The sequence below is a fragment of the Penicillium canescens genome, assembly GCF_028828765.1.
Source record: "Penicillium canescens strain IBT 15451 chromosome Unknown utg000007l_segment0_segment0, whole genome shotgun sequence".
NCBI classification, from domain to species: Eukaryota; Fungi; Ascomycota; class Eurotiomycetes; order Eurotiales; family Aspergillaceae; genus Penicillium; species Penicillium canescens.
In genome coordinates, this window is record NW_026703969.1 from 1,768,940 (window position 1) to 1,786,829 (window position 17,890).

At 48.7% G+C, this 17,890-nt stretch overlaps 3 protein-coding genes across 3 annotated transcripts; 1 reads left to right on the forward strand and 2 right to left on the reverse strand.

Moving 5' to 3' along the window:
* Positions 1-6,412: 6,412 nt before the first annotated feature.
* Positions 6,413-7,903, forward strand: N7446_010838 (uncharacterized protein; the record flags this gene model as incomplete). Its single annotated transcript, XM_058519581.1, has 3 exons — positions 6,413-7,022; positions 7,074-7,158; positions 7,210-7,903. 3 exons carry the CDS (start codon positions 6,413-6,415, stop codon positions 7,901-7,903), a joined length of 1,389 nt encoding a protein of 462 aa, XP_058368419.1.
* Positions 7,904-9,236: 1,333 nt separating this feature from the next.
* N7446_010839 (uncharacterized protein) lies at positions 9,237-10,574 on the reverse strand (the record flags this gene model as incomplete). Its single annotated transcript, XM_058519582.1, has 3 exons — positions 9,237-9,666; positions 9,720-9,943; positions 10,005-10,574. The coding sequence occupies 3 exons, from the start codon at positions 10,572-10,574 to the stop codon at positions 9,237-9,239; spliced, it is 1,224 nt and encodes a 407-aa protein (XP_058368420.1).
* Positions 10,575-13,346: 2,772 nt separating this feature from the next.
* On the reverse strand, positions 13,347-13,752 carry N7446_010840 (GNAT family N-acetyltransferase; the record flags this gene model as incomplete). The annotated part of the gene is made up of 2 exons (XM_058519583.1): positions 13,347-13,564; positions 13,626-13,752. 2 exons carry the CDS (start codon positions 13,750-13,752, stop codon positions 13,347-13,349), a joined length of 345 nt encoding a protein of 114 aa, XP_058368421.1.
* Positions 13,753-17,890: the final 4,138 nt, after the last annotated feature.

The following is a 17,890-nucleotide window of genomic DNA, read 5'->3' on the forward strand; positions in this document are numbered from 1 at the left end:
TTTGCCGCCGTATTGACCCCAGTTGCCTCAAAGTAGGCGCGTGGAATTTTTGACCTGGAAAGACGGCGAAGCTAGTGTGATCAGCTGTATTGAGAGCTGCAAAACACAAGAAGCGAAGCAAAAGAAGTTAATAAAGAGAGGAGGAGGGTAGATGAAGAAGTTAAGAGATGGTGGTTGGAAGAAGAAGAGAGAGGGAGTAGACAGTGCATGAGTGCTTTGTTTATATATATACAACGTGCTTTGTTGACATGTACGTGAGCGACATTCATTCAGTAGTTGGTTGAAATAAAGTGCGATCGTAGAAGAAACCGCGGTGCTCCTTCCTTTGTTATTCAATTCTACAAAACATGTGTTCAGAATATGTTATAAATATGTTGAAAATATGTTCATGAACGTAGGTGTCGTAAATTAAGGCTATACATGAACTACTTATCTAGCGTGAATGAGTGTGGGGAGCGTTAACCAATCAAATTCTACTATTTTGCTTACGTGGACTGAGCGAGGCTCAGAATTTTCCGAACCAGGAGGAACCTGGAAGCTAAGCCTGGTTCAAAATCCGGAATATCAATTTTCCGTCCGGGTGGGTCGGTCACGTTACTTTTTGAACCAGGCTCAACTGTAACCCGCCTTTGGACCCCCAAACTCAAATCGCTCTATCCTGATTATATAAGCATATGAGATTCACTCTGACTAACGTGATTCACGGTCTCCCGGGCGACACTGCCAGTCGGGCGACCCCATAAAAAATCCCCCTCAATAATAAAACATGTTTTTTAACCACAACAAAAATGCCCCCCCAACGCTCTGATCGAAAAAAAAAGTTGATAGAGCAGGAGGGCCGTCTTTTATTAGCTATAAAGGCTATAAAAGATGGTAAATATCCCTCTGCTGCAGCTGCTGCACGATCATTTGATTTACCTGTCTCAACTTTGAAGTATCGGATCAATGGGCGCGAATCTTTGGCTGAGAAGAGACCAACTGGCCATATTTTCACTGAAATTGAAGAGCAATCAATGGAAAATTGGTTACTTGATATGGATACCAGAGGTGCTGCTCTCACGATGCCTATGTTGCGCGATATGGCCAATCTCCTACGAAGTGCCCAGAAAAATACCCCTCCACTATCGGTGTCAATTGGCCTACTCAATTTATCAAACGACGCCCGAATTTATCCAGTCGACTCTCTCGAAAATACGACTATCAGAGAGCACTTTCAGAGGACCCTCGAATTATTAAACCATGGTTTGATTTGGTCCAAAATACTATTGAAAAGTGGGGTATCACTTCAGATGATATTTTCAACTTTGATGAGTCTGGTTTTGCTATGGGGGTTGGCGCAACACAGAGGATTATTACCTCGGCTGAATACTATGGGAAAAGAGCTCTCTTACAAGCCGGAAATCGCGAGTGGGCGACTTCAATTGAGTGTATCAGAGCTGATGGAAGTGTTCATCCTCCACTCTTTGTTTTCAAGGGAAAACTTTTTCCAGCGCATCTACGCCAACCCCTCCTGAACAATCAAGAAGGAGCTGGTCTTACTACAAGTAAAAATGGCTGGAGTACCAATGAGATTGGTATTTGGTGGCTAAAATACTACTTTATCCCAAATATTGGGAGAAGGGTAGGAAAATATTGCCTCTTGGTCCTGGATGGTCACGGTAGTTATTTGACCCCTGAATTTGACCAACTTTGTGATGAAAATGATATCATTGCAATCTGCATGCCTTCCCATGCCTCTCATCTTTTACAACCTTTGGATGTGGGTTGTTTTTCGGTTTTGAAGAGGCTTTATGGAGGAGCGGTTTCAACCATGATGCGGAATGGAGTCAATTCTATTGATAAGGAAGATTTCCTTGAATTGATTGCAGATGCAAGAAAGGGTGCTTTTACGGCCTCTACTATCCAGAATAGCTTCTTGGCTACTGGATTAACACCATTTAATCCAGATAAAGTCTTGGAAAAACTGAATGTGCACCTGGATGAACTTCCTCCTCTTGAGATCCTTTCCCAGCGACCACTCTCTTCCGGCAGTGATAGTGATCCAAATACTCTCTGGACTCTCTCGAAATTCTCAAAATCGCAATCTCGTATCAAAAAAGGTCTAGAATCTTCTTCTTCAATCCTTTCTTCGCCTATTAAACGGGAGATTAAGAGGACCTACGAAATGACCATAAAAGTGGTCCACCGCCAAATTTTCCTCCAAGATCGCTGTATACAATTAGAGGCAACCAACAAAAAACAGACAAAAAAACGAGTGATCAAACATACATTTATTGATCAGAGAGGCATTTTAAGGGGTCAGGAGAGCAGTCAGAGTGATGTGGTTATTGAGAAGAAGGATGTATGTAAAGATATATCTTTGCTGGAGATGCCTGTAGAACAACCTACAGAACCTGCTTTACCCTCTATGCCTACAGTTAGGCGGCAGGTCACCTGTTCTGGATGTGGTACTAAAGGTCATACGTATATTAAATGCCCTACACGTGTTAAATAGCAAAATTTAAGTTGTTTTTGTGGTATTATTCATGCTTAAAAATTGAAGGTTTTTTCATTTTTGGTGGGGCCGCCCGACCAGCAGTGTCGCCCGGGAGACCGTGAATCACGTTAACGTTAGCGGACTCGCTACGGGATATCTCGAGTTGCCGTGGGGATATGGAAATCCCTTCATCTAAAAGCGACGTGGGCGGTCTGGTGTAATGTCGAAAAACATTTCAATACGCATGATAACACTGAAATCTGATTATTATTTTAATATAAAGATTCCTTTTAGCCGGTTCGCAGGATTTCCGTACATACCAGTACTGAGGGAACCAAATTGAACGAGTTTGACTGAGAACTAACTAGGAGATGGCTGTTGAAGGCGTCTCATAGCCTCAGGGGCTAGTATGGCGTGTTACGACGCGGGTATTCTGAGATGATCCGGTTTACCATACAAAAACATACAGAGGAGTGGGTAGTCGTTGAACCAGCCAGTCCTTAGTGGTAAATTATCACTTCTCAGCTTGATATAATCCTACAATGGGACACAGGGAGGTACCGCATCACAGCGGTAATTAAGACCAATTCCTTGGCACTGTTTTGCAGCTAAGAATGAAATGTTCTTAGGAGAAAGAGAGCTACCTCTGGGGTATTTCCAAATGGCACTTGCATCTTCATGGGGTCGCTTTTGGAATAAACTGATGCTAAGCTTTTGCAAGCTTTTTAAGATGGTGAGAAAGAGGGGTTGTGGATCGGTCCGGGGCGAATGGTTGGCTTGATGGTCCCATACCAGACCCACTTGATGACAGCTTGTGAATAGGAGCACGCAGCCATTGGGTGAATACGCCGAGCTTAGCCTCCAACTAAGTGGCGGCCCAGCCTGAAGCCCCGTTCAAAGTCACATGGTTCTATACTGGCTTCCTTCGAACGGCAGAATACGAGCTGACCCCGCACGATCTCGTCCTCGCCGAAGTATCCAACAGAAAATCGTCCCTAAAGGCCTTAGGTTCCAGACACGAAAATTAGGCGACCGACAACTAGGGTCAGGCAGCTCTCAAACGGTTGAGCCATTTTCAAAATACCGTTTTCCAGGCCACTCGGCAAAGCTCTACTTTTTTATTAGCCTTTAGTTACGTGACTCTTCTAACCTTGAGAGCATTCGTAGCCGTATTCCGCCAGGGTACATAAAGACTTGAATTTCCATCTTAAATGCTTCATCATTATCATCATCTCCGAGATTTCTTGCCATTTACCTCAACCTACTGTATCAACGATAGTTCGGAAAGGTAAGGTATTTCGAATCGGTATTATCTTTGCGATATGATATTCTGACGACGACCTAGAACTATATTGTCATCTGATTCACTACACAAGCTTTATTCAAGGTGTCTTCCATTTCTACTTACTATCACATAGTGCTTGTTAAACTGACAAGATTTAGTTTGAGAATCATGAAAATTATGAGGATTGTCCCTGTTATTCTTTTCTCGGTTTCTGCTGTCTCAGCTAGTCCAGCACCTAATCGTGACGGAAATGGGTTAATCCTACCCAGGATCTGCTGTACTTGTCCCAATGGCCAGTCTGGTTGTGGTGGTTTCTGCTACGAAAATAATTGTTAGTCATTGTCTGGGTGCGCGTCCATAACCAAGCTCAAGTAATGCCTGCGCCGAAACGTCATCAGTCCTAAAATGTTCCACACTGGCGCCATGCGCGCAAAGGTACCTTGGACTATAGTTTACCGCCTTGATTATTCTGCTACTCGCTATAATTCGCTATAATTAAATACGTCCATCCTCTCATTCGAAAACGAGCGGTCCGAACTACGGAGTACAAAATCATCAATCTGCTTCCCGAGTATGAGTAATCTCTGCAATATCATTGGTGTGGTTTTGTGTCGAAGACTTCACAAAACGGCAACAACCATGAACTTTTGGTGGACTACGCTACGGTAGGGCTCTCTTTGACACATCAAAGTGTCCCTATCTGCCTGCGGGCTTGAGAGGTTCCGTAACCACGGCTGTCGCTGCCACGAGCCCAGCGATGTAAGAGTTGCGCTCCCTCATAGCCAATGAGCCCTGTGTATGTAAAAATGTGCTCCCTCACAACCAATGAGCCCTGTGATTGTAAAAATGCACTCGGTCATGCAAGACTTGGCTCGCCATGGACTTGTTATGGCTCCCCAGCAATGTGCAGGCACCTCTCCGTGGTGCTGGGGATCAGTATTCGAGTATTCCAAGAGTATTCGATGAAGCAAAGGCCTGTGCATTATCTTCATCGTTCGCTTCGTATTCCGAAGAAGCATCATTGAATAGATAAAATGAATGTAGATCATCCCAAATTCAAACACCGAATTGTAAGGTTCAAACTAGGCGTCCGTCGTTAGCAACCCGTATTCTCACTCTTTCTGCCTTTCTCGCGCCAGCAATGGAAAATGGCATCTTTCATTCAGGTGTAAAGTAACAGAGATGTTGTACGGGGATGCTTGTTCTGATAGAATGTATGTTGTCTTCACTCAAGTCATCTTTGTAAGACCGCATTACTATAAGGCATTCCCGCGAGTAGCTGGATGCGGTAGCGTATTGCCCAGGACAGGGGTCGCGAGCCGGGAGTGCCAGCTTGGAAGGATTTGAGGGTGCAAAATGCCCTCTTAAATGCTAGCCAAGAAGTGGACCTCCGGAAAAAAGCTCGGACAAGATTTGACACTAGGCTTGATGTTTATTATACAGTATAAGAAATAATACTAAGGTTAATTTCATATAGTGTAATAAGCAACGCTTGGATGGGTAAAATAATCCTTATTTTACTATAAGCGTATTCTTAACAAAAGCTGACTTCTATATCTAGTCACTGCTTTGCAGATATCTATGGAACGTAAGTTCTTTTTCCTTTTTAAAGCTATTAGCCAAAGCTATTAGCCAAAGCTAATATAAACTACTAGCTCTAACAGCTACTGCTATGTAAGTTAATACCTCTATACCTTCGCTTGATAATCTAAATCCGTGTATAGTAACCTGTAATTATGGACGAGAGAGCATTACATGGAAAGAGTAGCAGGGTACATGAGGTGAAACCGCGGTGGGGCCTTGAGAAAACAGGCGGGGAGAAGGAATGGAGTGCGAGCAATCTTTAGCATTTCCTAAAACTTTCAACAAGCTTACATTATCCATAGAACTATTATCAAGTTTGCTGGTTTCACATTATTGACAAATCGCCGTGTGGTAAAGGCCTTACTGCGAAGTCTGCGGGGGAGTTGCTGAAGTAAGGAATAGCAGTCAGTCTGTAATAACCCTTTCAGGGAATATCTACGTCTCACTGCCCAACCGCTGGGGCTCTCAGCGACCCAGAAAAATGACCTTAATCTTGTCGAGCAAGTGCGTCTGCCTTTCATTTTGGCTGTTCTCGCGGCGATTAAAAACCACAACACAGTCGAGTTTGGACAACCTTTGTGATTGACGAGACCCTTGTGTGAAGTACAGTCGCCCATTGAGAAAACCCCCGGTTAGAGTCGTCTGAAACACCAACCGTGGGTCTTCAGGAACTGGAAGGCCACCTGACGATCATTGCGACTGTCGGGGACAATTCACACTTGCAAATCGGGGCTTGCTTCTAAAGGCAATGATCAAGGCTCTAGTCTACTCAAGTTCTAACAGGCTAAGCCCACCTACGCGGCCGCTCCGTGTCCACTACCAACAGTGCAGCCTACTGCGTACACTTCTAAGATATAAAGCAGCTTTCGCATGTTCATTATGTCTTCATTAAGGCAATTTTTTCTCTTCCTCCCCTCGTTCATTCATTCCTTTGATTCCATTCCTTAACGTATTCCATTCCTTAACGTATTCCATTCCTTAACGTATTCCATTCCTTAACGTACTGCTGGTCCAGTCGTTCTTTTCTTTTTCATTCCCATTCCCTTCTGGACAAATTCCAGCAAACAATGTCCCTCCTCAAATCCCTCGTGGCAGCGGTCGCCCTCTTGGGCGCCCACGCCCAGGCCGCTGGTGTGTCAGGCACCGCAATCGGCTTCGCATCAGGCACAACTGGCGGTGGCAGTGCCGTCGCCGCTGCGCCTAGCGATACCACCGAATTGACCAAGTGGTTGACCGACAGCACCCCGCGTACCATCCTCATTGAAAAGGAGTTCAACTACCTCGGCACGGAGGGCAAGTGCACCGACTGCAAGTGCTGTATCCCCGAATCCAACACCTGCGGCAGCGCTGGCCAGAATGCCATCGATAACTCCGACTGGTGTGGCAGCTACCCGACTACCACTTGTACTTATGACAAGGCCGGCATTGAGGGTATCAATGTTGCATCGAACAAGTCTATTGTCGGTGTTGGCAGTAATGGTGTCATTCGTGGTAAGGGTCTCCGCTTGACCGGTGTTAGCAATGTTATCATTCAGAACATTCACATCACCGAGTTGAACCCTCAGTTCATCTGGGGTGGTGATGCCATTAGTCTCAATGGTACCAACAACATCTGGATTGATCACGTCAAGGTCAACCTCGTTGGTCGTCAGATGTTCGTCTCTGGTTATAAGGCTAGTATGTATTCCTTCATCCTCTCTCCATAGATCTATACTTACCAAAACCCAGGCGGCGCGGTCACCATCTCCAACTCTGAATTTGACGGCCAGACCAGCTGGTCCGCCTCCTGCGATGGCCACCATTACTGGACAGTGTAAGCAATCACATCCACAAACAAACATCAACACAAACTAACCCACCCCAGCCTCGGATACGGCAAAGACGACCAAGTAACATTCACTGGAAACTACATCCACCACACTTCCGGCCGCTCCCCCAAGCTCGAATTCAACAGCTTCTGGCATGCCTACAACAACTACTGGTTCAACAACACCGGCCACGCCTTCGACATCGGTGAAAGCACCAACGCTCTAATTGAAGGCAACGTCTTCCACCAAGTCAAGATCCCCATGCTAAAGGACAGCTCCCCAGGCGCAACCTTCGCCGTAAGCTCCAGCTCAGCAGCAACCTGCAAATCCAAGCTCGGCCGCGACTGCGCACCAAACTCCCTTGTCCAATCTGGCACCCTTTCCGCTAGCGATGAGTCCGTGCTGAGCGCCATGCCCAAGGGTGAATCCAGCGTCAACGTCCTGGCTGCTAGCCGCGTCCGCTCATCCGTTCTGTCCAATGCTGGTGTTGGTAAGCTCAGCTCGTCGAACTCGAAACGACAGTTCCGGGGTCAGATTGCCCCTGTGCTGTCCTCTGCTGGTCCTGGTGCTTCGCCTGCCGGTCCTAAGCCTACTTGGAGCTGGAGGACTGTTGGCGTTAAGCCTACTCCTTCCTCCATCCCTATTGCCTTCCCTACCACTTTCCCTACTGAGACCCCTCAGGGTTCCCACTTTGGTGGTAAGGGTAAGGGTGAGGGTTCTTCCGGTGGTTTCCCTTTCGGTTGGTTCTAAATGCACACCACTGGACTAACTCATGGAGTGAGGATTCAACCTTGGTTATGGACTCGGCTTCTATATGTCACTAAGTGTACTTCTTTCCACTTCCTGTATAAGCTTGACGGGTTCATGTGAACACGCTGTCTTGCTAATTTTGTATTTATTCTTGAACTATATGTTGCTGTAGGTAGAAATGTCACTTTGAGGCGAATATCCTGCTCTCCAATCCTTTTCCATCCTCCCATATAGACAGACATCCACCATTTCAGCGCATTCTTACACTACCACTGCCTTCGCCCTGCTCTCAACGTGCGCTGTACCCTTCGATTGAATTCAAATACACATGTATGAAGGTAAGCAGCTCATTGAGATTGCACGATTGAGTGAAGGCAACGGGTGATGATTAGTTAATCTACGAATCAATATGCGCATCGTCTTATGTCTTGTGTTATTACTTCCCGTTCCCAAAATAAATGATAACACAAAATACAGCCAGTGAGCTGTTCTGGTGGGAAAACATTGTCAGACATGGGCAAATCTCACCCGCTTTGTTGGTAGCTGAACTTGGCCTTGTCCATAAAGACAGCTGCCCTCACCTCCATTCCCAGCAAATACGCTATCCTTTGAAGCCCTCTCGGTGGACTCAGCGAATATAAAATCTAGGAGCAGATCTTTAATGGAGTTCTTATTGCTGATGCATGCCTCGATCCATGGCGAGAATCCATCGACGTCCTTGATATCGGGGTTGGCGCCTCTTGAGAGTAGTAGGCTTGCCAGTTCTCTGTTGCCTCGGTAGACAGCAAGCCGAGCACTGTTTGGCCCTGACAATTAGGAAGATCGATCTTAACACGACGGTGTTGGAGGAGCCGGTTCACGACCGCAAATGACCCTTTCTCCACGCCGTACCACGGAGCATACAGGCCGTTCGCGTTTCTTGTATTCAAGCGCGGCTCTCTCTTACGCAGCAAGAGATTGGTGACCAGGTCTGAACCGTATTTTGCGGCTGTCATGAGAGGAGAGAAATTATCGACCATCGCATCTACGTCGGCTCGGTAGGAAAGCAAGATCTTTGCAAAGGGGTGAAGGAGAGTCTTGGCAACGAGCGTCAGAGTACGTGGTGTTCGGCCATTAGAGTCCTTTGAGTCCACGTCCACCTCTGTGGCCCATTTTGAGCGGTGCTCTCATCCAGCGTGCTCGCTGGAGACAGGGCAAATATTATTCATATGCAAAACACGAGGGATCGTAGATTGGAAAAATTTATGGAAGTGGCAGACACAGATATTAAATAGGTGGTATATAAGCAAATGCCCCAGAGGGCGACAAAGAATCATACAGCATAATTAAGCTCCTAGCCGCTCCGGCGTGCGCTCCTATCCATATACCCAGCAGGGGTTGCGGGTTCGTGAGAGATCTCAATGGTGGTTTCCTGGTACACGCCACCAAAGTTGGTCATTTCCACGTCGTTCTTCGGAACAATATCCTCGGTTGAGTCCTCGAACGGACGATGTCGGGTCTCCTTGTCAACAGTGGGCATACTCCGCCTGAACTTCGAGCTCAGTCGAGATCCCATGCGGGACCCTCCCTTTCGAGAGCGAGTTCCACCACCAGCGGTTGCGGTAACGATGGTCTGCCATTGTGAGTCTGTGTTATCATAGTTGCCGTCAGTCGTACTGTGCTCGGTATCGATGAGCAGGTGGCGACGAGTAAGGGTATAGACAATCACATCCATGACACCAGACAAAGCCATCAAGGAGCCAGCGATACCGAAGTAAGTCTTACTGGGGGGTCACCGCGAGCGGTTGCCATACGACCCGCAGCAAGTGGCAGCGACAGAATCAGGTAAACGAATGGGTAGATCACCATGTAAATAACAACTCGGTTGAGACGGTGCAGGCTCTCTTGCTGGCCACGGCGGAGCATCTTCGCTTGCGTCATACGACGTCGAAGGTAGAAGAACATTATCGCATAGAGGACGATTGTACCGAACTCGGAAAAGAAAATCCAGATATAGTGACCCCAAAGTCGTTCATTTTCGTGCTCTGGACTCAACCAGCACTGTATAATCAAGCGAATCAGCTCACTGGTCTTCAGGCACAAGGGAAGCAGGAGTATATACCCAATTGGCCTCTGAGATGACAAACGCCTCAGAGCCATACAAACCAACCGGAATGAATCCCAAAACGAGAATGAATATCCATAGCCCGATCACCAAGTATACAAAGATATTGAACGGCAATTGTCGGCCACGCAGCACCACGGCCACCATATGAAGAGCAATTGACAGGACGAACAACCCACTACCCGGGTCTCCTGTCTGAATCCACCATCCTTGCAAATAGCAGGCGGGCTCACCAAAGCGGATGCCTCCACGAGACACCCAGTACAAACTGATTAGAAAGGCGATTGCTTGCTGCAAGTCAACCAGCAGGAGATTGTAAATAAGCACAACGTATTGGTTCTGAGCAAGCGAGTGCTTATAGTACCGCTGCCAGTAGATGAATCGGTACGTCAGGAATGAGACGAGGCTAAGAGTGGACCCCAAAGAGAAGAGAGCTATCACGCCCATGGCAATAAAAAGCGAGCGGTCGCTACCCTCGAGCGGGGACTCTTTGCGAAACTCCCAGCGACGAGAGAGGGACGAGTCGACCCCTGCGGCATATAAAGAACGCAGAGCGTGGACTACCATGACCAAGATTCCAGGGAGCTGGGCCGTGTCCCTGTGGAAGCAAAAGTCGCGAGGAGTAAGGCCCGCGCTTGTATAAAAGAAATGGCATCTGGGGGCACGGTTCCTGGCCCTGGAGATAACAACCCGTGTTCCTATGATGATACTGTGGAGAGTGAACATGGAACCGGACCCAGTATATTAAATCCCGTGCACGAGAAGGTCTACAGTGGCGCGTCGCCCAGTTCCACCTATTTGGCTGCCCGTGAGAACCACCCACTACTTCGACTACGCTATGACGTGCTCCTACCAGGCTAAACCCCAAATGAAACGGACTTACACGTGTTGCTATCCGCTTAAACAATAAATTCCTACATCTAGAAATGTTGTTGCAGATGTCCTATCGTGGCGATTGATGCCAAGACCCGTTCGCGCACTACCACATGTATTTGGCAGAAAAAGAGAAGAAACGTCAGGCAACACTTCATGTTGACTTAGAGGACCTTGATTATCCCATGATAAACTTTTACCCTCAGTAGCCAAGGCCCAATAAGCCTTTTAATTCTCACATCCACCCTAGCCAGATAAGCATAACAAAAAAGTTTCGATGAAACACCAGGAATAGAGTTGAAACTAATGTAAATAGCTTCGAGGAGTATACGTGAAAGGTACTCCGTCCGTACTTTATTACGGTCCAGAACTACCGAATAAATTTGGCAGTTTTGGCTGGATACTGTGCGCCCATTGGTCAGACACATTGTTGGCGGTTCAGAATCGCGACTCCGCAAGAACTTGCCGAGCCGCGATTCCAGTTCGTACCAAACCATACGATCTCCTTCTAGGAGTCTCCATCGTCCGAGAAGGTGCGATAACTTCCCCAAGGACGGAAGCAGTGTTTCTAGTTTTTTTGCAATTAGCTGTATCGAATGGCCAGAGGTGAGGAACAGGTATGTGAAGTAGGACTCTAACCTAGGGCTCCGAAAGGAATAAATGAATGCGAATATAGGGCATATTCATATTCGCACTCCGCGAATATGAATAAATGAATCTCGTTGTTGAGTATCGCGGTGGTCAAAGCTTATGGCAGGACTAGCGATGATAGGTTCTATTTGGGACTGTTGCGTGAGAGCCCCCTTGCGTCGGGCCCACGATATCCCGTGCTGGACTTCGCACACAAATATCGCCTGGCCTTCCCCTCCCTCGAAAAGAACATCGCCGTTTCGAGGGAGAGCCGGGCTCTCTCCGCGACGGTTTCTTCCCGCCCACCGCGGAACCCCCTCATGTATATACAACGTATGCTCCCGCATAGCTATTTTTCCTCCTAGAATATACGGAGTGCCACGGGCCCGCCTGCAGCCCTCACGGCGCTGTAGCCCTCCGTCAACGAGGCCTACATCGCCAGTGTTCAGACCGCAGGTGCCCCGTGCGGGCCAAAAATATCTCATCCGTCTCCATTTGTGCCAGTGTAGCAATGGTTAGAATAGATGGACATTTAAATAGACGGGGTTCCCACTTTTGATAGTAACCTCAACAAGAACACTACAACTACCTATCTCAACACATATTATGCAATTCATATAATTCATATTCGCAATTATTCATGAATATTCATGAATAATCATATTCCTTTTGGGTTAGAGTCTAACCCAAAAGGACGTACACGTGGTATCAGCTACCGACAGGGTGCAACCGGCTAGCTAGTATTTCTACCGACTTTACACTGTGCGTCCATCGATGGAGCGCCCATTTCGCGGTTTAAAACAGCGACTTTGAAGAAAGCTATTTCGAACAGCCACCTGGCGAAGCTACTTTTTCATGCCACAAAAACACTACTTAAAGAAACAGGATATTCTTCGCCATCTTTCAAATGAGATTTAGCAATGAACTCCATTCCGAAATAGCACTCTAGAGCGAGTCTTAGGGCCGGGAAGGCTGGTGAGAAGTGGGTTGATGTAAGGGCCCGGATATCCATGTTCAAGGCTCAACTTTAGTGCAACAGATGCGTCTTACTGACAAGGTAATATATACTGAGGTTTAGAACAAACTGCTCTGGATCCAGTACATCCTAAGATGAGCCACAGTTTTCCATCCTTCCAAGACATTCCGCGCAGCTGTGTTACTCCGAAGAGCGCAAATCCTGAGGCGGGCCACAGTTTTCTGTCTGTGCCCCCGATCCCGAGACTGACCACGAGTTCCCTTCTTCAGTAGGGCCAAGCTCATCACAGGACAGTCCACGATTACCCCTTTCTTCAAGCCATCGCAGGTCAGGCCGTTTCTCCCGATCGAACTCATCGTAGGACGGGCCACGATTTTTCCCCTCTTAAGACAAGCAAGTTCGCTACTCCCGATAGCGCGTATCCTGGGACGGGCCATGGAAACCATACGCTAGCCATACACGAATCGGGCGCCTCGCTATTCGGTAGCACAGGACCTAAGCGATTTCCAAGAGACTAGTTGGGAGGAGACAAAGCTGCTAAGAAAGGAGGTGGGTCACGCCTACGGAAAGTTTACACAATACAGTCAAAGTGGAATTTCAGGTAAGCTGATAATGAGCGTCTCAATGAAGTGGCCGCCCTGTTTATCTTCCTGGGTATCCACAACAAACATCTGCCTTCACCTGAATACACTGCTTTTTTCGAGAAGGAACCTGCCGTTTGGACAGCTTGGATGTTTTCATTAGCACTTACAAGGAATAGAGATAAGTTTTTGAGCACCGGGCTTTTGAAAGGACTTCCATACATGTCAATACATTCGCTTGGATCCGCCCTTCCCTGAATTAAAAGCAATGAGTATCGCTTATGCAGTTTTCTTGCCGCGAGCCATCGCGGCCACTTCAGAGCCGGGAAGACTGAAATCTACAAAGCCGCGTCTCTGGTATAGCGGTGCGCCTTCCTTGCTAGCATCCACATAAGCTGCAACGCCGTCCTTATCAGCCAAATCGCAGCCCCATTTGACAAGCATAGAGCCAGCCCCACGCCGTTGATAATCGTGATGATTGGCGAGGGTATCCAGGTCTTTGTTTCCAAGTCAGTAACAATCCTTTCCAATGTTAATTGTGAGATATATCATCCATACAGTAATGCTTCTCATCGCCCATAACGCGCTTCCTCTCCTTCTCCAGCGCTCTAATGAAGTCCTCGCATTCCTGAAAAGGTGAGTCCGCATGCCAATGCGGAAAGCGACGACCTTGCTCTTCGGGCATGGACAGGTCCCATTTGCTAAAGGCAACTAGCCGCTTGGCTGGTGCGATCGCATCGTCGAGCTGCCGTGCCGCCTCCAGTGAATCCTGCTGGCCATATTTCCCTTCTCCAAGCCCATATCAATGAGTGTACTCGTCTTTGGTACGTTCACCACCCGTAATAGGTCTCATGATATTTCGAAACTTATTAATATACCCACAATTCTTCATGTGCCGGTGACAGAGGGTTAGAGGGTTCCCTCTATTCCAACAATGACTAGATCTTCCCGACTGTCAGATCAACGCATCGACATGTCTTACTGTAATAAATATGCCTATGTAATACTGGCGCCGATATAGATGACTTCGAACTTTCCTATATCCTCGACGCAAGGCCTCTCCCAGCTGAAGAAATTCCTTCGTTTCCAAATTTCGTGAAGATTCCTTCGATTCTCTTAACTTGTCTGCAGACCCTGTAACTCCAGGAGCAGTGGTCCTCCATTTTCTCGTCCGTCCAACAACAGACGGTAGTCGTTGCTGTGGCTACGACCGTCTATGGTTCCGAAAGTCTGTTCTTCGAGCAACCAATGCGCTACTGATTATCACCGAACAGGGCGAGTAAGAATATTTCGGAAGATACTGATGGCGTACGTTCCAAAAAAAAAAAAAAAAAAAAAAAAATATTAGTAGGAACTGTGCCGCTAAGGTTCCCCTAAGGGTTAATTAGCCCTCTTTCGAAAAGCGCCCCCGGCCGAATAGTATAATATGTCGAAATGCAGCATAGCGGGAACAACTCTTTCTTGGCAAAAACGTTTTCTTGAAATATCTAGCCAATCAGAGGTCTCACGGCCTCGTGAATTAGTTCATCGCAATCGTAACCTCAAGCGCTACGGCCTGATACCCTTTTCATAGGGGAGATGGCAGCGATGGTTGGGACGGGTGCGAACGCACAGATTTTGCCCCCTGACAGGAGAGGAACGCCAAAAACCACGGCCCTCGCGGATCCGCCCCGATCCATGGACGACATCGCGGAAGGGGCCCGCCGGGTGCTTAACCACATCGAGAACAATGGCACAGAGGACAGGTACGTCACTGGATATATTCGTGCCGTCCGCCAGTACGCACTAAACGCCCAACGGGGAGACGGTCAGGGGATGGCCAAGGTGCTTGAGGCGCTGACCAAGATCAACGCCGGCACCGAACGCCTGAACCAGCGAATTAATACCATTGAAAAGACAACGAACACATTATCGACGGCACTATCTACCCCCGCGGCGAACTCTGCGGCAGCGTGGCGCAACTTCCGGGCCAAAGAATGGCGCCGCGACTTGGCTACGGCTGCGGCTCCTATCACCCGGAGCGGCGGCACATCGTCTCTAGGAGTACCGGAAATCGAACTTCGCGAGGACCGAGAGGTCATCGTCAAGGTCGGAACGAACCGCGAGCAAGTCCGTGGATTAACACCAAAAGATTTGGTCGAGAGGGCTGAACGACAGAGGGTATCAAATGCCCGTCAGAAGAATTCAGGGGTACTGGCCGGACAGGCTTCATTTGTCGCTGCTCGAAAATTGCCGTCGGGGGATGTGGCAATGATCGCCAGCAGTGCTGCTGGGGCAGAGGTCCTCCGCAAACATGCTGCGTGGCTGAGAGCCTTTGGACCAGGCTCGGTGATCCAAGAACCGTCATGGGGAGTGGTGGCGTACCATATCCCCGTGAAATCGATGAAGGTTACCCCGGAGACGATGGCTGACGTTGCGGCCGAGCTGCTCGCGCAGAACAACTGGGGCGAAGGCGCTAAGATCCAGTATCTAGGGTGGCTAACCCGTCCGGGGGAGAGGGCGGAGGGCTCCATCCTGATCGAGTTCACCAGCCCAGTCGTGGCTAATCGCGCGATCATCTCGGGAGTCGTGTGGGGGAAGCAAATTCACAATGCATCACGATTCTGTCGTGAGGGGCGGATAAAGCTATGCAGAAAATGCCAAAAGCCGGGGCATATCCAGTCACACTGTTCCAACTTATTCAAATGCGGTCACTGCGCCAACGGACACCCGACCTGGGAGTGTCCGTCGACGAAGGGGCAAGCGATACCAGTCAAGTGCGCCAACTGTGGTGAAGGGCATCGACCTACAAGTCGGGAATGTCCGGTGAAGGTTGCAGCGATGAACGAAGCCAAGCAAGCGCTGGCCAACTGCCCTGCATATCACCGCGTTCCTCTGCACCTCCGAGTGACGGCAAGCACCGGCAAAGAAGCAACTTCGACCAGCGCAGACCCCATGGCCACGAATGGACTCGAAGCGTCGATACACGCCCCGGAGGAGCAACGGGGGGAAGAGCCCCGGCGGAACCCCCAGGATGCTGTAATCGACGTGGAGGCTGCAGCAATAGAAGTAGAAACATCACCAGAGGAAAACACTGAGCCTATTCAGCCTACTCAGCTCAAAAGAGGTCCTGGTCGCCCAAAAGGCTCAAGAACGAGGCCAAAGAATCCGAAACCAGCAATGATACCACTAGCATGCCAAGGGTCAACAAGGCTCCAAGCGGCCTCGAAAAGGCGCCGCACAGGCGAGCCGGACGACACCATGGACGAGCAACCAGACGACAATGAATGGCTCAGCATTCAACCCACTCCGGCCGATCTCCCTCAACCTGACACTCCGCAGGATAGCCGGGAACACCGACTTACCCAATTCATTAACGAGGTCACCTCTGTCAACATGGCCGGTAACACGTCCGAGCCTGATGACGAGGACGAACTGGACCCGGAGAGCCCCGAATACCGCAAATTGGTGGTTCTGAAATACAAGCAGCGACAAGCGATACCAATCGGATCTTCTCCGCCGATTTTTACGACGGATGCACCAACAATCGAAGATCCAAATGATGAAGTATGGCACGAGGCCAGCGAACGAAGCGATGACGAACAAACTGATCAATGAAATCGTTTGAGATTCTTCAATACAACGTACACAAATCGTGGCCAGTGATGGCAACGTTCCTCAGAGACAGAAATGTCCTCGCGGCGGACGTCGTCGCGGTGCAGGAGCCATGGAAGAACGAAATGCAACACACAACACACCAACCAGCGACGGCAACATTCCAGCTAATTTACCCACCAAAAGCAGCTGCCGACGGAACAACCCAAGGCCAGGACAATCAAGTCCAAGCCTCGGATCTCTCCCAACCGGGCGTATGCCTGTTTGTGTCTAAAAGGCTTGACCCGAGCACTTGGTCGTGTCAACTCGTCTCACAGGACTACCAGTTACTGAAACTTAGAAAGGCTCATCAGGGCAGAGACTGGACAGATCTCTTCATACACAACATATACAATAGGCCGGGCAGCAATACTCTTAGACATCTGAGAAATGAGCTGTCAAAACGACCTCATGGAGAACACATCATCCTTGGAGATATGAACGCGCATCACCCGAGATGGGGAGGAACAGGGACCAGGCTCGATCAGGAGGCCGAGCAACTCCTAGAAATCGCCAATGAATGGGGACTCGAGTTGACGACCCAACAAGGCAGACCTACCTGGTCTCGAAACGATCAGTCGTCGGTGATTGACCTCACCTTCATCACATCCAACCTTGTCAACAGGCTTATCAATTGCGAGAGGGCGGATGACATCGAACACGCATCCGACCATTTCCCGATCAGGACTGTGCTTGATATTATTACACCCATTGCAGTACAACAGAAGAGAAGAAACTGGAACGCAACCGATGATCAGAAACTCATCCAGAAGATCGAAGGAGGTCTACGGACAGGAGGCCTATACCGGGCAAATCCGCAAAGGATAGAAGCCAAATGCCAGGAGCTGATGGGAGCGATCCAAACAGCAATCGAGGAATCAACCCCATGGGCAAAACCATCCGCGTGGTCGAACCCCGACTTTGACGACGAGTGTAAAGTTGCGGTCAAAGAGGTTCGTCGCCTCCGTCGCAAACATACGAGAACTCAAGACCCCTACGACTGGATGTGCTACTCTGAAGCACGCAACAGAAAAACACGACTCGTCAAGAGAACCTTGTCAAGGGCGCACCGGCGCCGAGTCCAGCAGGTCATTGAAGATGGCCCACAGGGTATGTGGCGATTGGCTAAATGGGCAAGAAACCGAGATGGGGCCTACGAGAAGGGTATCACCCCTTCGCTGAAAATACAG